The sequence below is a fragment of the Hyperolius riggenbachi genome, chromosome 3, assembly GCF_040937935.1.
Source record: "Hyperolius riggenbachi isolate aHypRig1 chromosome 3, aHypRig1.pri, whole genome shotgun sequence".
In the NCBI taxonomy this organism is placed as follows: domain Eukaryota; kingdom Metazoa; phylum Chordata; class Amphibia; order Anura; family Hyperoliidae; genus Hyperolius; species Hyperolius riggenbachi.
This window is the reverse complement of record NC_090648.1, coordinates 235483038-235506667: the sequence shown is the minus strand read 5'-3', so window position 1 is coordinate 235506667 and position 23630 is coordinate 235483038. Positions and strand designations below refer to the sequence as shown.

Below are 23630 nucleotides of genomic sequence, written 5' to 3'. Positions count from 1 at the left end.
CATGTCACTCAATATTCATAATGGCTTAAAAGATCCTTGGTCATACAGAGGTTAAACTTGTACAGAGTATCTAATTAGTTTACACTGGAAGTTGATATTATTGATAGCATGTGTCTCCAGACAAAGCTCCACAGTAAAGTTAAGAACAAATATTAGTCAAATACAAGTACAATGCTTTATTTGCTGGAACGAAACAAAGTGGTCATACTCAAGCCTGTGAAAAATGGACAGTGATTTTTTGGAAGCCTGTTCCCTGAGGTTGCCATGTGGAAGTATTCAAGGGTTTAAAAACACTATAGCTCTATAAACCTCAGCTAAGTAATTCACATACACTGAACAAAATGCCTTTGTTAAGTATGTATGGCACTCAGCAAACACTGGCAAGCCACCAATGCATACCTATCAATATCAACTCAAGAGCTTGCATTTTACAGCACCAGTCAGGCACAAAGGAGTTGTGAAAGCTTCCATTTAGTGTGCGAGCGTTAGTCAAGAATAAGGACTTCATCAAAATTGTAAGTACTCTCCCGGAGTCCCGGCTTATCTAAAAATTTTACTTTGGCAGCTTTGTAATGTATACCCTGGATGAAACATTAGCATGTAGAAGCTACATGTGCAGTGTGCAGAGTGGCAAATCAGCAGTGTAAACTACAGTCTTCTAAAATATGGTGGTAGGTAAAGGCTTTTTCTATTGTGCTTAATCCTCGTGTGTCTGAACACAAATCATAGCTGTGTTTACATTTACTTCCTATCCTTTGAATTTGCAGTATTCCACTAGTGCTGTCAACTCAAAGTATCCATTTGTGTAGCTGTCTTGTCATGTCCATCTGGCTAGGCTTGTTTGGCAGGGGTAGTACATGGTTTACTTAGCCATTTATTCCAATCAGGACATGCATATAAAGGGCTAGTGTGCATTAAAGGACAATCGAGGTGACATGTGACATTATGAGACAGGCATGGGTATGTACAGTGCCAAGCACACAATTGACTAGGCTGTGTTCCTTTTTTCTTTCTCTCCCTGAAAGAGTTAAACATCGGGCATGCAAGTGACCGTTTCTATCCAGGTCAGGAACGGGTCAGACTATAGAATTACCCTTATTGATAAGTAATTACAGCCATAAAATACTTTGGCATAGTGGTTAGCGCTCTCGCCTTGCATCGATGGGTTCCTGGTTTGAATCCCAGCCAGGTCAACATCTGCAAGGCGTTTGTATGTTCTCCCCCTGTCTGTGTGGATTTCCTCCAGGCACTCCGGTTTCCTCCCACATCCCAAAAACATACAGGTACGTTAATTGGCTTCCCCCTAAAAAAATTTTTAAAAAATTGGCCCTAGTTACGATACATACTGTACACTACACGATACATACACAGACATATGACTATGATAAGGACTAAATTGTGAGCTTCTCTGAGGAACAGTTAGTGACAAAGACTCTATATATACTATGTACAGCGCTGCGGAAGATGTCGGAGCTATATAAATACTAAATAATAATAATAATTCATAGAAATGAGCTCTAGCATACTTCAATGAAGGTGTAATTGAGCAGAGCCAATGAAACAGTAAAAACTTAAACATTATATTTAAACATAAAATAAAACTGTGGGATATCTAAAAAAGGTCATTTTTAGGAGAAGGAGGATAGATACAATTGTTTTTCCCATCTGTTTATTTTCACCTCGGATGTCCTTTGAGCTTGGAGTTCACTTCGCGTTCTTATGTCAGTCTATGCTCAAATTGAAGAAAAATGTTTCTGTATACCTGCAAAAACTGAGTGACTGACTTCAAAATGTAAATGACCTGCAGTCAAAAACTAATGTTAAAGTTACAGCTGAACTGAATGATAGGTCCATGTACAGTAGTCATGTCAGGTGCACTTTAAACTACAAATATATGTCTGGGAGTGGAAAAACAAACCATGAAACTATTGTTCATGCAGACCTAGGACACTAGTGCTGTATTCATTGAAATTATCACAGGGAACAGACTATTTCAAAACGACATTGACTATGGTGTCCTTGAAATGATTACAGACTGTTCATCCTCGGATTATAACTTATAGGTGCCTTTGTTGAAATGCTATTTTAACACCTCTGTGATGTTGAATCTGTGTTTTTCGCCAATAACTTTGGTATCTCAGATTGCAAGTGCTATTCTACTTTATTCTTCCGTAAGGTATTTTCAAGGTTAAATATAGAGAAAGCAGAATGTGCTGTTCTCTAAGCAATATAAGTGTATGCTAACTGCATTTTCATGGATTGGGTACTAAATAGCAACAGCTGTGATTTCTCTGCTTTTAGTTTTAATATTTTTTTTTATTGATTTTATTTTGATTTGAACAGAAGACAGCAATAATGACAACATTGTAAGAGACTATCCATAACGAACAAAAAGCAATGTAGTTATAGGTCACATCACAGTTATATGTAAAATAAAGCATGTTCAACGTTTGGAACATGCATAATGAGCATTGAATGCTGGAACTTTAGGTAACAGCTTCCATTTACTTCTGTGTGACTGTGACGCCTTTGATATGACATATCAAATGCATCATGGAGTCACAAACGCAAGTTTCTTTGCAAAACAACCAAAATGACATTTTTAGTTTAAATCAACTCTTTTTTTCCCCCTACTCTCCTTCCTGGCTCTACTAGCAAGCCCTGGCAGTTTTGTGTGAAATCTGTCACCTAGCCTTTCTGGGAAGTTATATGGCTCATCCATCAGAGATTAGATGGATGGAAGCTAATTAAAAGCATCCTTTTCTAGACTGTTGGGAACCGACCCAGCAGGTGTCTGACACGTAGCTGCCTTCTGGCCTGAGTTGAAAGAGACGCAGGATTGTCCTTATCACTCCAGCTGGGGACTCCCAAAAGTTCAACCAACCTTACAAACTATATTTAATAATAGGCACAGTTTTGTAATATTTCAGGTGTTACCAAGATAGCAGGTCCTTCAAATTCGCAGCGTTTATTGGACTTCACGTGACACTGGTTCTGAGAGATTTTCAAGCATCTGGAACTTCCAGAACCAATACTACAAAGGGAGGAAGTAAAAAACTGTTATCAGTCATATCTGATCCTTGTGTTTGGTATGAACAGATTCACACAATTACGCTGATTATGAATATTCATTCGGGTTCTTGATGTGACCTACGGGCACGGAGAGAGCGGGCACAACATGAATTGGGCCAAAGTCTCTCCCTGTCTAAGGGGGCACTGCCCTATTCAAATTGCACAAGGCTGGACTTGTACGTGTCATGACCCCGCCCATCTACAGTGAGGATTAAAACTCCAATGACACAAAGGTCCAGCATCCTTCACCTTTAATCTGACATCAAATTAACATCAATCGACCAGCCCACAAGGACACGGGCCAAAACCTCCATCTTGGATTATTTCTCACAAAGGCCTCAGGCCGCATGGCAATCGGCCATTCTGGACTTTGATTGTCGCATGGACTACCAATAACGGTATTAGAACTATACAATAAGACATTCTGTTTCTTTTCATCTCTATTCTCTTTCTATCAAACCAATCTGTTCTGCCGGACAGGTACCTTTATCGGTGGGCTAAATTAGGCTATGTGTATGTAGTTTTAGAATAAAACTAACAATTTTATCGTTCAGTCTTTTGCCTGTTCTGGTCATCTGATTGTTGCTACAATGAATCTGCCCTCTGAAGAGTCAGTCATACTACCGCATTGTTTTATTATTTGCTTATCAATTGTTGATTTGCTAGCTAGGTTGTAAATAACCGTTTCTTTCTTTTAGGATTAGCTAGTACCCGATTTCCTGTGCAAAATCGATAACTTTAGTTTCTCAATTGGACATACAATAGAGATTGCATCATATATGGACCCAGTAACCTTTCTTTAAACGTCACATTGCTCACAGTCTTTAAAGCCTTCAGAAGTGACTATTCCCTGAACGCTGACTGGAGCATGTCAAACGTGACTGGGCTGGCTACCATATTATGATAGCGGGAGCCTCTTCCTTCCCTACCGAACTGGAAGAGTGGTGGCAGTGAATTTACCCGATTTCCAGCGCAAAATCGATATTTTTAGTTTACGGATTGTACATACAATCGTGATTGTACATGTATGGGCACCTCCAACCAATCTTAACCGTTTACTACGCACACAGTGAATTTGCCTCCAGAAGTCTCTAGTGCATGAGACCTGCATGGCAACAGTGGCCTAGTAATACGGGATTTGTGAGTGATTGTCACATTACATATTGTCGGCAGCTGTGCGACCAATCTCTATTATCAGTCTGCTCACCGTACTTCCTGCGTATGCTAACGGGAGCAGATTAGATGGTATTGACACACTGTCACATTAACCTTCTTCCCCTGACGATCCAGCAACCGGTCTTGTTGTCTGTCTGCACCCGTACTTCCTGCGTACGCTAACAGGAGCAGATTAGACGGGATCGCGGGGCTGGATTGTCACAGTGACATAATAATATACCTGACTTTCCAACTGTTTCATTACGACAAATGAGACATAATAGACTAGACATTCAGTACAGTATCAGTTGTATATCCTGTTAACTCATAGCTAGCTAAAGTATGCCTGATACTGATTTAGGGTTAAATTCTCTACTATAGGCTTGTTTGACTTATGCCTTTAGCACCTCATTTATTTATTTATTTAAAGGACCACTGTCGCAAAATTCTTAAAATTTAAAATATATGTAAACACATACAAGTAAGAAGTACGTTTTTTTCCAGAGTAAAATGAGCCATAAATTACTTTTCTCACGTCTCACATGTCCCACTTACAGTAAGTAGTAGAAATCTGACATTACCTACAGGTTTTAGGCTAGTTCATCTCTCCATAGGGGATTCTCAACATGGCCTTTATTCTTTATAAAGACACTCCTTGAGAAAGATTTATAGAAAGATGCTGGCCAGCCTCCTCGCTCCCTGCACACTTTTTTGGCAGTTGGATGGAGCAACTGCCATTCACTAAGTGCTTTTGAAAATAAAGAAAATGTTGAGGTTTTAGAGATGGGCTTGTCCAAAACCTGTATGTTCTGTCAGATTTCTACTACTTACTGTAAGTGAGAGCAACATAGGAGAAAAGTAATTTATGGCTCATTTTACTCTGGAATATTTTAAATGTTAAGATTTTCATGACAGTGGTCCTTTAAAGGGACCTGGGCTAGTCCACAGACTTTCCAAGAAACCAGGACTCTACTTGCCTACATAAAATGTTATATTATCATTGACAGTTGCAAGTTCTAAAATTAGAGAAGTTGTTGAAGAAAATAATAGTTCTCTGAGGTGGTGAAGGTATTAGGACAAAATAGGGAGAAATGTTGGATGTACATAAGGGGTAGGGAGGTAGGGCCAGTCCTATTCAGCTTTGACCTTGTATTGTACCTAACGACTTGAGTGTCTAACATTTGGGTCAAGTTATACACGTTATACCTGCCTGTTAATAGTTTGTTATGTATGGGCTCCAGATTGCTCTGTTTTTAAATATGTTTGTCCTTCAAATTTTTTCAGCTACAACAGTTTTACTGCTCCTTCAGACAGCAGTCTTTCCAAGCACCTCTCCAACCACATCTGTAGGAATTTCCCGATTTTAATCAATTAGCTTATGAACATGGTTGACCACTCAAGAGACAATAGAGTTCTAACTGGGGGAAATTGCTTATTGTTAACACAGGTAGAAAGGCTGTGAAAGCCTGTTCAAACTACTGAAGCAGTAAACAGATATTATCACCTCAAATAATGCTGATATAGGTATTTTTGGAAGCACGTTATGAAGTGAAAAATAACTGAAATAATGCATATAGATTGTGAGGTACACTTTTATTGAATGCTGCACGGAATTCTTTTGACTACCAAGTCTGTGCTGGTTGGAGTGCAGCACAGGTGTGGGCAGACTCCCTAGGAGCAGGGAGGCTACCAATATGACTAAAGTAAATATAGTATCAAGCATCAGGGCTGACTCAGGAAACTTCTCTGATGCCATCAACACCTGTTTTAACTTTTAGTTTATTTTAATATTTTCCCTTTCTATTCAAAATCGTAATAGTGTAAGCAAAGTTTTGCATTCATCTAGTCACTAATGTAGTAGCTAATTATGTATACAATACAATACATATTTGCATATTTCATACATAAATTAACATTCTTTGAAAAACCAAATGATTCATCAAACTTTTACAGCCACAGCTAGCCTGTGGCTTAGGGACTGAATTGAGATCTGCACACAGCACAGGCTCTTGTTGTGTATTATAAGCCTCCCTGCAGCTCACATGTACACATTCAAATATAAAACTGTATGGGCTTACCTCTAAAGCCCCGTACACACAGGGAAACACGGTCGCCCAGCAGGGTTCGGTACACCATCACTAGGGCAACAGAGCACTGCTGATGCTGTACAAATGCATCATCTGAGACAGGAAGTCTTCTGTATTTCTGTTTCTAAAGACAATAACTACTTTGGATTTCTCCATCTATGAAAGCCATACTGCAGACTACTTCTCATTTGTAGAGTTGACTGAACTATGGGTCTCAGAAAAGCAAATGAGGTGTTTGGAAAACTGTCTTGCTCATAAGATGCCATATAACTGCCACTTGAATATGAATGAGGTAACAGATATACAGTAGGTGCAAATCTCTACAGGCTATGATGTCACTTGCTCTGATCATTACTTATTGTACTAGGTATGTACTTGCATTCTACTCTAAACATAATACCTAGCAACCTTATTTCCTTGGTTTTACTAGGCTTATTGAAAATAGAAAATGTAAGCCTGATTCTATTACAAAATAGCTTTGCCAAAGGCTGGGTTAGATCAGTTTGGTGTAAGACATGGATGGTGGTTCCTGAGAAGTGTTTATACCGATACCTTTATAGTGGATCTTTAACTGAAGATTAAACTTCATCCCAATCAGTAGCCGATGCCCCTTTTCTAATGAGAAATCTTTACCTTTTCCCGAATAGATCAGGGTAAGGGGGGGGGGGGGGGGGTTTATGGCTGATAATGTAGTGAACCCCCTCCCACAGTGGGATGTCATGACCATGGTCCTAACAGTTTGTTGTCTGTAATCCTCGTTGCATTGTGGGGAAATAATGGCTTTTTCCAACTGCCAAGCCAGCAGCATCTCCCTCTGTGCATAGAACTTTCAGTAAATACAGTGGGTTGCAAAAGTATTCGGCCCCCTTGACGTTTTCCACATTTTGTCACATTACTGCCACAAACATGCATCAATTTTATTGGAATTCCATGTGAAAGACCAATACAAAGTGGTGTACATGTGAGAAGTGGAACAAAACTCATACATCATTTCAAACATTTTTTACAAATAAATAACTGCAAAGTGGGGTGTGCGTAATTATTTGGCCCCCTGAGTCAATACTTTGTAGAACCACCTTTTGCTGCAATTACAGCTGCCAGTCTTTTAGGGTGTGTCTCTACCAGCTTTGCACATCTAGAGACTGAAATCCTTGCCCATTCTTCTTTGCAAAACAGCTCCAGCTCAGTCAGATTAGATGGACAGCGCTTGTGAACAGCAGTTTTCAGATCTTGCCACAGATTATGGATTGGATTTAGATCTGGACTTTGACTGGGCCATTCTAACACATAGATATGTTTTGTTTTAAACCATTCCATTGTTGCCCTGGCTTTATGTTTAGGGTCATTGTCCTGCTGGAAGGTGAACCTCCGCCCCGGTCTCAAGTCTTTTGCAGTCTCCAAGAGGTTTTCTTCCAAGTTTGCCCTGTATTTGGCTCCATCCATCTTCCCATCACTTCTGACCAGCTTCCCTGTCCCTGCTGAAGAGATGCACCCCCCGAGCATGATGCTGCCACCACCATATTTGACAGTGGGGATGGTGTGTTCAGAGTGAGGTGCAGTGTTAGTTTTCTGCCACACATAGCGTTTTGCATTTTGACCAAAAAGTTCAATTTTGGTCTCATCTGACCAGAGCACCTTCTTCCACATGGTTGCTGTGTCCCCCACATGGCTTGTGGCAAACTGCAAACGGGACTTCTTATGCTTTCTGTTAACAATGCCTTTCTTCTTGCCACTCTTCCATAAAGGCCAACTTTGTACAGTGCATGACTAATAGTTAACCTATGGACAGAGTCTCCCACCTGAGCTGTAGATCTCTGCAGCTCGTTCAGAGTCACCATGGGCCTCTTGACTGCATTTCTGATCAGCGCTCTCCTTGTTCGGCCTGTGAGTTTAGGTGGATGGCCTTGTCTTGGTAGGTTTACAGTTGTTCCATACTCCTTCCATTTCTGAATGATCGCTTGAACAGTGTTCTGTGGGACGTTCAAGGCTTTGGAAATCATTTTGTAGCCGAAGCCTGCTTTAAATTTCTCAATAATTTGATCCCTGACCTGTCTTGTGTGTTCTTTGGACTTCACAGTGTTGTTGCTCCCAATATTCTCTTAGACAACCTCTGAGGCTCTCACAGAGCAGCTGTATTTGTACTGACATTAGATTACACACAGGTGCACTCTAGTCATTAGCACTCATCAGGCAATGTCTATAGGCAACTGACTGCACTCAGATCAAAGGGGGCCGAATAATTAAGCACACCCCACTTTGCAGTTATTTATTTGTAGAAAAATGTTTGGAATCATGTATGATTTTCGTTCCACTTCTCCAGTGTACACCACTTTGTATTGGTCTTTCATGTGGAATTCCAATAAAATTGATTCATGTTTGTGGCAGTAATATGACAAAATGTGGAAAACTTCAAGGGGGCCTAATACTTTTGCAACCCACTGTAAATATTCTGTACAGATCACCTGGCAGGACTAAAGATGTCACCACCAGTGATACATTTCAGAATGCAAATAAGGGAGAGGAAAGCTTTTACAATGGGCAAACACTGACTAAATAATCTATAAATGAATATTGTAAAAAATAAGCAATTTTATTCATTACATTCTTTTCACTTAGTTCCTCTTTAAGTCAGTTAGGCGGTGAAAACAGCATTAGGCATTCTTTCAGCTTGCATAGTAATATTATTAATACTTTTCCAAAAATGTCTGTAGGTCTTTATGTGCCATATTATTTCACAACAACAGGAAATTGTATGTGATTCACAGACGATCTGAAAGAGCACAGGAGTCGCATAGTCTTTCAAGATATGGAGGTCACAGTTCACAACATACAAAATGAAGAGAAGCCAGAGATGGAACCACATATTTTGCTACTACACAAGTAAGAGCTGGTTATGCAATGTTACAGTAGCGCCTGCCATACGAGCACCAACAATTTGGCCTCTTGATAGTCAGAGATCTGCAATTTTTATAAATTATAACCAACTTTTGTTTAAATATCTGTAAAAAACAATTATTTTAAATTGACTCCGATCTCTGAATAAAAACGAAATTGGTACTTACCTGGGGCTTTCTGCAGCCCACCGTAGGTCGGGAGGTCCCACGGCGTCCATCTGGCTCTTCACCCAGGGCCTGGTCAGAAATGGCTCCCCGGCGGCTCCCGGTGACACTGGGCCCGAGTGTCGGGCTCCTCTTCCTGAAACGTCATGTCTGTCGTCACCACTCTGCTGCCTCGCGTCATCACGGTGGCAGGCGTGACATCTAGCTAACTCCCAGGTTAGTTAGCTAGATGTGCCCCCTAGTGTTCTGTAGCCCCCCTCCCAGGTTAGGTAGCTAGATGGAGTGACTTCAGAGCTGATACATTGTTTGCAGCTTGCTACACCCCTGCCTCACGGTGAGAGAGGGGGCAGAGGGACGGAAGATCAGAGTGCACAGCCAGTAAGACCCTGCAGCAGCTGGGACGCCGTGCTGAGGACATTTGTACTGGGGCAAGGCTGTTCTTGCAACTACACTGCAATACTGAACAAGGTGCTTGGTCTCTTGGGACAGAGTTGGTGAAAGGCCCCTCCCGGGTGCACAGGGAGTGGGCTAAGTATGGTAAGACACACTGCATGTTTTTAATCACTGCTGTGAAGTATATATGAGCAATCCTGGCCAGATGAATTGCATATGCTTACTATTTTTTGCACGTGCTTTTTTTCAGTGAAGCAGTTCTGTTTGGGACCTCAGTATCCAGCAATAAACTGCACTCTCTTTGACTGTGCTAGGAAAACCAGAGCTATACACAGACTGCTGAGGCGATAGTATTAGCTGCTAGTTAGGCAGAGAACTTATAACTCTGTTTGATTGAACTGCATAGGAAATGTGATTAGCGTGGCATAATAGTGCATATGTTAGTCCAGTTAGATGGTCAGGAGTATATTTCATGGGTTTTAAAGGGATGGTGCAATAATTGGGGATCATGGGATTATTGTGTGTAATTAATGTGATGTGATTTTCATAATACACGTATTTCATTTATCATTCATTGATCTCTGAGGTTTTTTGTTATTTCAGTAATTGGTTGTGTGAAGCACAAGGTAGTAGGTTATATTTGAGGGAGCTAGATGTGCCCCCAGTCAGCCTTACCACCATGGGTCTGGCATCTTCTTTTTTCTTTCATTAGAGAAGCATGCAGCAAAGAATTTAAAGGGAGCACAACTGATGTTGTAATGAGAGAACAGCGCCACCTACTGACTCTCTGCTGCATGCTGCTCTGCTGGAAAAAAAAAAGAGAGAGAGAGAAGGAGCTAGATCTACAGCTGGCACAAAACAGTTGGCAGTGACCCCTGTGTTAAGGGACCAATAACATACAAGCAAAAATATTATCTACATACTAAAAAAAATATAAGTCGATATTCTAAACGCCTAAATACATTTCAGTTAAAAGACTTTGGCCATACACTATGCCATCTGACTGGGGCCCTCATCCAGTTGGGAAACTAGATGGACCCATATCTCATATTTTCTTATATGATGTTTCCTTCAGGTTTTTCGGTCAACAATTTACGGAGCGTTTGCTTGATTCTTCTTATGAGATCCCAGATAGACCTGTGCATCCACTGCTCCTGGGGAGAGAAGGTAAGTTAAGTACACATATGCTAATTATATTGCAATATGTATGTACTCAGATTTTACATCACAAAAAAAATGATTATTTTTTGTTGGCTGATTCTCAAGTTTTGATCGTTTTACATTTAGGACTTGTTTGTTCATTGTGATGTAGCAGGTTTTGAAACAGTTATATATTTTCTAGGCTATGGAGCAGATGACTACTGGCGGCTCCTTAGGGATCATTCTGAAGCACAGATGACACAACATATTACCGATATACCTGGAAAATTAATGGTACAAGCTCTTCTGGTTCCAATTTATTTAATGAAAAAGAAAAAAAAAATGTATTCACAATTATTAATACAGCTGTATCCCTCCTCCCTTCCCCAAGTACATCAAAACTAAGCTGCAACTCCTATCCAGATACAGAGTTATGGCTACAGTGCCCTAGTGTGCTCCTTCTATCCAATCAGGCACTTCTAGACAATAGCAATGTCCTTGGGGTCAGTGAATAATGGCGCACAGCGCCTATGCATAAAAATGGCACCGCATTGAAAAGATACGCTTATCGCTATTTATCGTTAGTACTGCATAATAATGGCGCACAGGGAAAAAAGAAGAAAAACGGCACACACTAACGTTATTTATCAATAGTGGCACACACTAACGTTATTTATCAATAGTGGCACACACTAACGTTATTTATCAATAGTGCCGTTTATTTGCCAAACAGCAGAGGTTATTGCCCACAGTAACGTTATTTTTTAATAGCGCCCTACATAAGCCAAACTGCAGACGTCATTTAACTGCAAAACAGTGAATGGATTTAATGTAACACTGTCAAGGTTAGGGTTACGCACCACTGGGGGGGGTCTTAGGGTTAGGCACCATCGGGGGGGTCTTAGGGTTAGGCACCACCAGAGGGGTCTTAGGGTTTGGTACCACCAGGGGGGTCTTAGAGTTAGGCACCACCAGGGGGGTGGTTAGGGTTAGGCACCACCAGGGAGGGTTTAGGGGTTAGGGACAGGTACAGAGAGGGTTCTTTGTGTTAACGCTAAATAACGATAAGGCTTTAACGCTAAATAACAATAAGGCTTTAAAGTTAAATAGCGATAAGCGGCAAACGGATTAGCGGCAACACCGTGTGCCATTATTCGCAGGCACCATTTTCAGATGGATCGATGTCCTTTGTTGTCTACCTAAAGTTCCAAAGTCAAGTGGAGTTTCTACTAGACACGGAAAGGGTAATGAATACTCTGTGACTGATATTGGAAGCTCTGCCCTGGTGATAATTGATCTGTTATTTTAACATTAGCCTTAATACAAGTCAACTGCAGGACAGCTGTAGTCTGAAGTCACTTCATCAGTTTGGTCTAATGAACATGGATCTGTGTTTTTAATTTGAGTTCAGGTTTATCCAAGTAGGTAAACTCAACATTTGTAATTATGTTTGATTTATTTATTTTACTTATTTAAAGTAAATTCCACCTTTTATAGTTGAAAGAAAGCAATTCCTTTAGCTCAGCCCAACACATTGCAAGGACTGATAGCAAGCATTTATTAGCAGAATGTTTATCTATCTGAGTGTACATATAGAATACTGTTATTTTAACAAATCGTGCAGGTCTTTACACAATGTCTGCACCATTCATTTTAAGTATATGTGGAAGCCAGGGCATATACTCAGTAGAGTGGTTAAATAAGATACTAATACAATTAAGCATGTATTGACTAATACTTGTGTGTTTTGTTTAGAGTTCAAATTTTAGTCAGTTTCCACCTTCGAAACGTCTAGATCGGATCAGAGGTCACAAGAAAAGTCTGGGGCTGATGGCCAGAGCCGCAGAGATTAATGAGGAAAGAGCAATGCTGATGCTGGCCAACAACCCCCTTACATATTTTACTGAATGGAAAAATAAACATCCACCTATACGGTATCCAAGCAAGGACACTTTATTTACTAAGGTAAGATATATATCTTTACAGACCTAGTTCATCCTTCCATGACTGTCAAAGTTACCAAAGGTGAATTGCCATTACTCAGCAACTTTTATATTTGACACAGTTTCAGAGAAAATTCCTTTTTACAAGGCAGTCATGCAGGCCAATATCACTGTCCATTTCCTGTCTCTACAACTGAAAGATTAACTCTCTGTGGCCAGCAATGCAGATCATCAGATCTATTAGAATTATTTAGAACAAAGCAAGTAGAAAATAGTAATTTTGGAATTATTCTGTTTTATAGATAAATTCATGAAAAACAAAGACAAAATGTGAATTTGCTGAAACATGTAAAAGTCAGTGGAGAGTCCAAAATATATAGTATAAGAGGTTTCAGGATGTGCCCTTCATTACCACTGGCCTGGAAATCAGCATCCATGGTAGTGATTTTCCAGGTCCTTTAACTCTTTTAGAGCAGCTGAAAGCTACTTGGAGGGGGGGAGGGGGGGAGGAGTTCCCTGAACTTCCATAATGATACACCATGCTGCAGTTAATACAGAAAAGTTACATCCAGCCATTGCTTATTGGTTTATTACTGTGTATTTGTATCTCAGTATAAAAAGCCCTCTATGCTTAGACTGCTCCAAAAAGCAACTAGTAGCTAGAAATTCCTGGCCAATCAGCATCTTTGTTTAGAATCAGAACTGGCCAAGGGTGGTTTAAAGACAACTAAAGTGAGAAGAGTATGGAGGCTGACATATTTATTTCCCTGCTGATCTACTGTATTTGGCTGCAGTAGTGTCTGAATAACACCAGGAACAAGCATACAACTAATCGTATAAGATCTGACAATGTCAGAAACGTAGACCCTGAACAAGCATGCAGCAGATCAGATAGCTAAAAGTGTTAGAGGATCGGCAGGCAGCTTCCATATCCCTCTCACTTCAGTTGTCCCTTAAATTGAACCTAAACTGAGAAGGATATGGATTTTTCCTTTTAAAACATTACCAGTTGCCTGACTCTCCTGCTGATCTTGTGTCTATAAAGGCTCATACACACATCAGACCATAGTCTTTGGAAAATGAAAGGTCACAGACCAATGTTACCCCCTTCCATGTAGTATGAGAGCCATACTCTACGCAGTCTATTCTATGGAGCTGAGCTCCCCATCAGATAGAAATCTTTGCAAGATGCTGTACACAAAGATGCTGTACACATTCAAAAGATCAGTATCTGCAAAATGCATTTATAGTCTATGAGATCCGCAGACCATCATACATCTGAAGATCCATCCTGGTGGATCTGATCTGCAGATGAATGTCGGTTAAACAAGGTGTGTATGAGGATCTGCAGATATCATAGACTATGAATGCAGATACTGATCTTTTGAATGTGTACAGCATCTTTGTGTGCAACATCTTGCAAAGATTTCTATCTGATGGGGAGTTCAGCCAGGGGCGTACCTAGAAATCCCCAGGCCCCCCTGCAAAAAAAAATAAAATCCACCCCCCCCCCCCCCAGGGCCCACTCAGGGACTTTTGGGGGCAGAAAGGTCGCAGCATAAGAGGAGAGTGTGGCAGATCGGTGGGGAGGGGGGGGGGAAATTCCCACCTACTCCTTCACCTCGGGCTCTCCTCTCAGCGCTCCCCCTCCTAAAATCATTGGTGGCAGCGGGCAGGCAGCAGCGGCGGTGGCGGCAGGATGATACATTACCTCCTTCTCGCTGGAGGACTTCCGTTCTCTAAGAGCAACTTCCTGTTTACACAGGAAGTTGCAAGAAGCTCTTAGAACGGAAGTCCCCCAGTGAGAAGGAGGTAATGTATTCATCCTGCCGCTGCTGCTGCTGCTGCTGCCTGCCCGCTGCCACCAGTGATTTCAGGAGGGGGAACGCTGAGAGGAGAGCCCGAGGTGAGGGGGGGGGGGGGGAATCTCCCCCCTCCCCACCGATCTGCCACACTCTCCTCTTATGCTGCGGTGGCAGGGGTCGCATCCCCTATTGGTATGCCAGTGAGTTCAGCTCAATAGAATAGACTGTGTAGGTATGGCTCTCATACTACATGGAAAGGGGTAAAATTGGTCTGTGATCTTTCATTTTCCAAAGACTATTGTCTGATGTATGTATGCACCCTAATACTTTTAGCCACAGCCCCTCAGCAAGCATGCAGATCAGGTGCTCTGACCAGTGTTGCCAACTCATCCCTTTAATTACTGACACATCTAAGTTATACAGGTTCTGGGGCTATTTGCACACAATCAGTGCCTTAACTGCATCTACCTAGCCACAAAACCTGTATAATTCATATGTGTCAGTAATTAAAGGGATGAGTTGGCAAAACTGTCTGTGACTGAAGCCAGACTGGATTAGCTGCATGCTTCTTTCAGGTGTGTGATTCAGCCACTACTGTAGCCAAAGAGATCAGCAGGACTGCCAGGCAACTGGTATTGTTTAAAAGGAAACATCCATATCCCTCTCAGTTTAGGTTCCCTTTAATTCTGAAAGGTCATCTCAGGAAAATAAATAGCTTCCAATTATCGACTCACAATGTAGCCAGGAGACAGCAGGACTGCCGTGTTCAATTTGAGCACATTGGCTTCTACAAACACATACATCACAGGGGGTTGCTGATTCTAGAGAATAGCTTCCAATTTGAATTTCATTTCACAATCTTTCTATCCACAACTTCCTATTGTTATTTGGGAAGATGCATATTGCCTATAAATAAATGTACTATTAATTAATGTACTTGGAACTCTGTCATGAACAGAAAAGTATCAAGATGAAATGAGGCCCTAGGCAAAACAGTTTTTGCCCACCACTGATGGTTAACTGCTATTTTAGTAAGATTTGGTGGGGGCTAGCATCCCCCATGCCCCTAGACTCTCCCCAGGTCCTAGGAAACTGCCTAGTTTTGTCTTGTGGATGTTCCAGCTCTGATCATAAAACACAAAACTGCAATAGGGCCTGAAGATCAGACCCTTACCACAACCATCAGAGTTGACTGTGCCAATCCTAGAAATGTTAACATATCTGTCTTGTTGTTGTACAGAATTTAAAAGTGTCTGAATTAAAAGTAGCTGTCCAATTGAACCTTTATCAGGACAGAAATGAGTTCTGTGTGCACTGCACACCCAGTACTCAGTAGCTAAACTGGGCAGGATTAAGAGCTCATTGAGGCCTCTTACACCCTACATGCGATTCCAATTTTTTTTTTTATATATGACCCTATTTTTGATTTAGATTTAAAAAAAAATGTAGCAGCATGTAGTACTTTTTTTTTTATAATCGGAATAAAAAAAATGGATCGTATAGGGAAAAAAAAAAATTGGAATCGCACGTAGTGTGCAAGAGGCCTCACACACCAAGATGCGCATTCCGTACGATGGGAATGCATGCAGGAAAACACATTAGTGCATTGCAATCTGTAGTGTAAATGAGCCCTTATGCCTGCCTGGCTGTCTGTTATTATATCCCTCTCAGTGGCAGCACCATGTGGTCACATTACCCACTTCAAAGCTGCTATTACAACACAATGCTCTACTCCCCATATACAACCACCACTCCTCTTGAACACAGCTCCGACTCTAAAGCCTCGTACTCACGAGGCACAAATGTTGCCAGTCGCAAAAACAAAAAAAGCAGGGACAGCTCGTCGCCAGGTCCCTCTGTGCTGCAGCCGTACACACGGCGCACAGAGGGACAGGGATGCGGTGGAAGCGGTCACCGAAGGTTCCTCCCCCCGCCGGAAGCTCCGTCGATGGTGTGTCGCTGTCGCTAGTCCGCATACATACGGCGGACTAGCAACAGCTTTAGCAGGCAATTGACCGCGCCAATCGCCTGGCGACAGCTCCGACGGGCGACGGTTCGGGGCGCGCGTCATACACACGGCGACCTGTCGCCGCAACATGCGCATGCCATGTGGTTGCGGCGACAGTTGTAGCCCGTGTGTATGAGGCTTTAGAAACTGTATCTGCTGTAATATGTCCACCTCTATGAGCTGTGAATCATCCATTGCTTCATACTAGTGCAAAGCATGCTTATGCATTTCACTTCCTCTGCTTCTCAACCATGGCATCACTCCTAATTCACTCCTAATGTGGTAACACAGTCTAGTAGAGTTACTACATTTGGCTCTGTATTGCTTACTCATTGAAAATCCAGTAGTTTTACCACCACAGCACTTTTAACTATCCACCTCTGTCTGCTATAATCCCTTTATACCTTACAGTAGCCAAGCCCAGATTAATACTTCTGCCCCTAGGCAAACCTTCTTGTAACTACTCTTCATTCCATTCCATGTGCACCCCCTCTTCCATGTACAGCAGCCTTTTACTCTCTGGTGCACCTTTCTTGGACAGCAGCTCATCTCTTTCATGTGTAATAAAATCTAACATAGCTTAAGGGGCCCATACACTCAGCCGATTTTCTGGCCGATCGATCCAAATCGATCGATCAATTGCAAATCGGTTGCCGAATCGACCGATCGACGGCCGATTTCGATCGATTTCGATGGATTTCCATCGAACTGGCAGGGTGGAAAATCTAGGTCGATCTGTTGAGATTGCTTATCATTTTGCATTGGCCCTAATGGAAATCTGATGGCAAAAAAATGCCATCAGATCGTTTTTCAATAGATTTCAAACTGAAATCTATTGGAATTCTATTCTAGTAAAAAATGTTCCTTTTACACATCAGATAGATAAGAATTCCATCTGATGATCTATCTGCTGCTAATCGGACGAGTGTATGGGTACCTTAAGTGAGAGTGAATTCTAGGTGTGGTTCATCAGACAACCACCAGTCATTCATCCACAAACACACTGTGGGGCCTACCTGATGGGATAATGGATTCAAGTAAGCCAGCAGCACTAACAATCCTGCTAGATCTACTCGGAGATTCAGGAAAGGAGAATGTCTTTACCCAGTCACACACTTTTAAACTAATTACGTAGTAGCTTTGATGTCAACACCATATGGATTTAAAAATCCACCATAAAGCCCATGGTTATTACTAATGCTGGGCATACACGGCTCGATACAGGCTTATCAATCGAGCCGCCGATACCCGTGGGCGGACAATAGCGGCGAATCGAGCGGAAGATAAGAAGCGCCGGCGGGGATGAGCGGGAATAGATCCGGGTGCACGCGCGGACGAGCGGTGACGCGGCGGAAGACGATCCCGTGGCTAATTGGCCGCCGGATCGACCCGTGTATGCCCAGCATTAGTTCAATTTGTTTGAATGAATTTTACTATTTATTTTTATTTCTACAGAAAGTAAATGACTTGCAGAAGACATTTCATTTGCCCAGTTTGAATGCTAAAAACGCAAACACTTCTAATGAGGGTATAAGTGACAAACTAACATTGCCAGGTGTAAATATGAACTACAGGTGAGAAAAATCCTTCTATGTCTTACATGATTTTCAGCTAAAAAAAAAAAAAAAAAAAGATAGTCATCCAAAACTGATATAACCAGCTATGTCCACTTGAAAGGTGAATGCAGATACCTGCAATGGGGTCCGTAGAAAGGGCTCAATCAAAGATCTGCTCTTAGATCTTGCTGTGCAATTTTGTAGCAACTGAAAAATTTTAGGCAAAGCTAAACAATAGAAAAATAAAACAGACTATGCCATAACCAAGAGACATACCCTTCAGCTCCTTACAAAAGCATGTGTGCAAGAGAGACACCCTCCTCCTCCCACCACTGCCCTAGTCACTCCCTGACTGGACCCCCAGTCACACAGGCCATTTAGAATGCATGAGCTAAAGACATATTTTCATTGTTTAAAAGGAGAACTGTAGTGAGAGGTATATAGAGGCTGCCATATTGATTTCCTTTTAAGCAATACCAGTTGCCTGTCTATCCTGCTGCTTCTCTGCCTCTAAGGCTACGTTTCCATTTGTGCGGCGGCATGCGTCTTGCGAGACGCGATGCCGGCACAACTGCTGCCTCTCGCAGCCGAATCCCTCTAGCCGCGCTATGCACGGCTATGGGATTCAGACAGCTACGGACGAAATTATGCTGCAGGGCCTCAGATTTTTCCTCGGCCACGAATTTGGATGGCTCTCAGACTTCTGTAGGCTGCTGTATTCTATCTGAATTCGTGGGCGGGGAATCGGCCGGGATTCGCAGCAGTGGAAACCCGGCCTAATACTTTTAGCCCTAGATCTGAACAGGGCTGCCAGGTAACGGATATTGCTTAACCTCCTTGCTGGTTTTCCCGAGCTGAGCTCGGGGTAACCCGCGCAGGAGGATTGCTCAGGCCCAGCTGGGCCAATTTTCACAATTTTATTGCACACAGCTAGCACTTTGCTAGCTGCGTGCATAACTCGATCGCCGCTGCCGATTCGCCGCTACCTGTCGCGCCCCCCCCCAACCCCTTGCGCAGCCTGGCCAATCAGTGCCAGGCAGCGCTGAGGGGTGGATCGGGACTCCCTCTGATGTCCATGACGTCATCACGATCGTAGCCATGGCGAAAGGGAAGCCATGCAGGAAATCCCGTTCTGAACGGTGTGGGGTGGGGGGATGCCGCTGCTCAGTGGCTATCATATGTAGCTAGCGCTAGGCTAGCTACATGATTTATAAAAAAATAAAAAGTGCTGCACTGCCCGCTTGCCGCAATAATTGGAACGGCAAGGGGGTTAAAAGGAAATCAATATGGCGGCCTCCATATATCTCTCACTACAGTTCTTCTCTTCCTTTCTTTAATCACTACTTTCCCTTCATATTAGCATCTGTATATAAGCAAGTGAATATTTTACAGATGTAACAACTTTTTAGTGGGTAAATATTTCTATTTATAAAGGAGCAGTAAATACAAACAAAAAGTTGCATTGGTTAAAGGACAATTGTAAGGCGAGGGATATGGAGGCGGCCATATTTATTTTCTTTTTTAATTAATGCCCATTGCCTGGCTAGCCTACTGATCCTCTGCCTGTAATACTTGTAGCAATAGAACCTGAACAAGCATGCAGCAGATCAAGTGTTTGACATTGTCAGATCTGACAAGATTAGCTGCATACTTCTAGTTTCTACTGCGATTCAGACACTACTGCAGCCAAATAGACCAGCAGTTCTAGTAGAAAAGGTGGTCCCTGTGGGGATACCACGGTCACCTGTATGACAAGGAGAAACCAGGAGCCAAATGGTGCAGTATTGTGGGGTATTATGTTAGATTGTAGTATAAGAGTATTTATACTCACAAAGGTGGGTTGCAGTCCCTGCAACCACCGTATATCGCCAACGGGGAAATAACCATCCCCGCTCAGTATTCCAGGTCCTTACTGGAACTGGATGGTCGCACTCCTGATTGATCCTTCTTGGTTGTAGAAAACACCACACCTGGAAGGTGAACACCTCCAAAGGAGATGTAATATATAGTACTGGGTGTGGAGGCGCCCGAAAATAGGTAATGTAATGAAACAAAAATATGGTGGAGGGAGGGTGTCTTTACCACTCAAGATGGAAGAACCCAAACCACAGGGTTAATATAGATTAAATTATTTATTCAGCACGATTAAAAGGACAAACCGTTTCACGGGTCTCAGCCTTCTTCAGTTCAATACAAGTGCATTTAAAATATGGTAACAAGCATGGACGCCAGAAATCAAAAATTTCCCCGAAATGCTGCATGTCCTGCGATTGCAATTTCCCTAATCACAATCTTTATAGTGGAATCTGTCCCATCCATTTACATTGGCAGAGCATTTAGGGTAATCGCTAGCAACTGACAGGGCTCCCTAAACTCTCAAAAAGAACGCTCTAGTGCAGGGGTCCCCAACCTTTTTGAGCCCGGGGCCCCCTATACCGACCAAACTTTTCTCTGGGGCCCGGGGGAGGGGGGCGGGGATTTGGGGGTCGTGGTTAGTGGCGGCGGCAGTCCCCCTCCTGCCTTTTTTCCCCCGATTGTGAGTGTAGTATATACACTCGGCCCCTCAGAAAAACTGCCCAGGGACCACCAAGGGGGCCGCGGCCCCCAGGTTGGGGACCCCTGCTCTAGTGGGTTCCAGGCCTCTGACTGTCAGAGGCATCGTAAATTCTGAGTTCACAAGTTTAGCTACAAGCAGAGTAGATGCAATAATAGGCCGAGAAAGAGTTATGGCATCAGCCTCATACCAATATAAAAAGTTTTTGTTCTTAGTCAAGCCTTTGTCCACAGCTTCTAATCAATTTATACATTTTGTCTCTGCTATTGACGATTTGAGGCCACCCTTCAGGACAGTGACATGAAGATCATTCAAGCAGTGTCTTTTGGAACAAAAGTGTGTAGAAACTGGGAGTACAGATTTGGTATTGTTAATAGTGTACCAGCCTGTTCATACGTTTGCGCAGAGTTTGTCGAGTTTCTCCCAAAATTTCTTGCGTTTACTGATGGCTAACAGTACAATCCTACTGCTACTACAATACAGTCATGAAGCTCCAACCTTGATTGTACTTGTAAACATTACAGTAGTTCAGATCCTTACTAAAAAGGCCATACAGATATAAGGCTTTGTTCCCAATATGTGAATATTACAGTGTGCATTGCATTGATTACAATATATGTGCAGTTTTATACAATGATGGGCGGGAACAATTTTGCAAAATGCAAGACTGTCCCAGCATGTACAGGGGTGCAGTAGGGATTAACTTATTACACCGCCTCTTGCCAATGCGCGGCACATTGCTCTCCACCTTCGACACTTCCTTCTTCACAACTGGAGGTTCGACAGGGAAGAGTCGGAAAAATGGAGAGCTGGATGTTGATAAAGGCAAGTTAACTTCTTCTGCCACAGTTTTGCATATAGCAAAGCTTTCACACATACATAATAGGTTGCTACACATGTTATCTAGAACCTTGCTGTAGATAGTGTGTTGAGATAACAGAATTAATAGCAAAGCAATTATGTGAACATGCCCAAGGAGCTATATGGGGAGTATGTTTATACAGAATACAGACCAATTCTGTTTGCAACTTGCATTAGTCTTTCAGCAATCTAGTAACCTAGAGTATACACACATACTATCCATCTATATTCTACATGTATACCATTTATGTATTCTGTTTTTAGATTATCAACAGAAGAAATATCTCATGGATTGAAACCAGACGTTTCTAAATGCCATCATAACAAAAAGGACCCAAGATACACAATAAGATCAAAACGTAACAGTAAATCCAAGGAATATACCCAAATGGCCAACCTGCACATCAGTGAGGATGGTGAGATTTATATTTCCCATAATAGGTGTATATGAAATAAAACACCTATTCTTTTATTCCTAATTTGCCATAATCTGATTACAAATGATTTTCTGAAGCGGAAACCAGTAATGAATTAAATGATCCAGCAACCCAAGTCTGAGCTTATAAAAAAATAAGCATATACAGTATTTGGGGACAACAGCTTACCTGGCGCACAGACAGTAAAACTTGCAAAAGCCAGTAATATAGCAGTCATGATAGCAATCACAGTATGATTCTCCCACCCATAGATGGAGATTTATGTAATGGATCCAGGTTGCCCAGGAGTAATTCTGAGACATTATCACTGCAGGTTTGTGCTTGCAGATACATATGTATGACTGCTAGTTCTCTTTATAGCGTTCATTACAATCTGCTATGACCAGGCAAAAAGGTAAAAGCTGTTGAACCATAGACCTCATAATTGCACACACACACACCTTTAGTAATATATTTAGTTCAGATTTGGTTAAAGTGGACCCAAATTAAAAATACAAGATTTCAGAAATAAAATCTATTTTCTAAATAGCCTTTTTTTTTCAGCTGCATGACAAATATAAAATATTTTACATTTATTGGAGGAACCCCTCCCTTCCTTTCAAATTGCCGGGAAAAAAATCTGGCAAACTGGTGGAGTAAATGGTGTCCGGCAATGGAGGAATTGCTAATGACGCTTACCTGAGGAAAATGTATGCGTGCTCTAACACCAAATTTTAATCCTAGCAAGTCTGGCTCAATTGGCTATTCATGAGGCAATGCTCATGCAAATATGCATTTGCTTTCGCACGCCAAACTATGCAGGGTCAAAAACGAACTCCCTGCGGGAATCAGTTCATGCCACATTAGCACTATCCAGGAGCACCACGGGGAGGCTTCCCAATGCCCCCATACAACCAGGGAACCGCGGGGTCCCAGTCACTCACCGCCTGGGAACCACAGCAGCACCCCAGAGGGGGAGGCAATTTATGAGGCAATGATCATGCAAAAATGAATTTGCTTTCGCACGCCAAACTATGCAGGGTCAAACAACGAATACCGCAAATGGAATTGCTAATGACTGCCCCCAGTATAACCCTAGTTATGAAAAGACAAGGGTGAAAAGTATGCACTGAAATGCTCATAGGTTTGAAGGAGTGTTTATTTATCTTTGTATGTGTCAGAGTGGTGCAACTAAATATTTTTAAATTTAAAAAAAAGTTTGGTTTGGGTCCGCTTTAATCAAACATTCTCCAGCTCTAGAGAATATAGCACCAACATTCCTCAGTACATTTCAGAATACTTTTGTTACCATTTATATCACTTTCCATCTTATTGTTTCCTGCAAAATCCATACAAACAATATATGGCAGTAGTATAGTGACAACAGATTTAGTCTAGTCAATAACTATCCCTAACAATCTTAGGTCTCACTCTCTGCCCATTTAGGGCCAATTTAAAGGTGGCCACACCTCATACAATTTAACCACTTGAGGACTGCAGTGTTAAGCCACATCTACACGATACGATTCTTTGTGCGATTCGATTATGGTTCTATTTACGATCTGATTAAATCTGACATGT

At 42.0% G+C, this 23630-nt stretch overlaps 1 protein-coding gene across 13 annotated transcripts in view; it reads left to right on the top strand.

The window, feature by feature from the left end:
• Positions 1-23630, top strand: part of LOC137563493 (testis-specific gene 13 protein-like) — a 235827-nt gene that overhangs the window by 209573 nt on the left and 2624 nt on the right. For 11 of the 13 annotated variants that reach the window (XM_068276007.1, XM_068276010.1, XM_068276005.1 and 8 more), the window contains 6 exons: positions 9080-9194; positions 10842-10933; positions 11109-11200; positions 12662-12871; positions 18118-18236; positions 21898-22049. In XM_068276007.1, coding sequence (XP_068132108.1) covers positions 9121-9194; positions 10842-10933; positions 11109-11200; positions 12662-12871; positions 18118-18236; positions 21898-22049 — 739 coding nt within the window. In that variant the 5' untranslated portion in view covers positions 9080-9120. Of the gene's footprint in view, positions 1-4986; positions 5060-9058; positions 9195-10841; positions 10934-11108; positions 11201-12661; positions 12872-18117; positions 18237-21897; positions 22050-23630 lie in introns of those variants that run through there. The other 2 variants (XM_068276012.1, XM_068276001.1) reach the window with 2 other exon arrangements.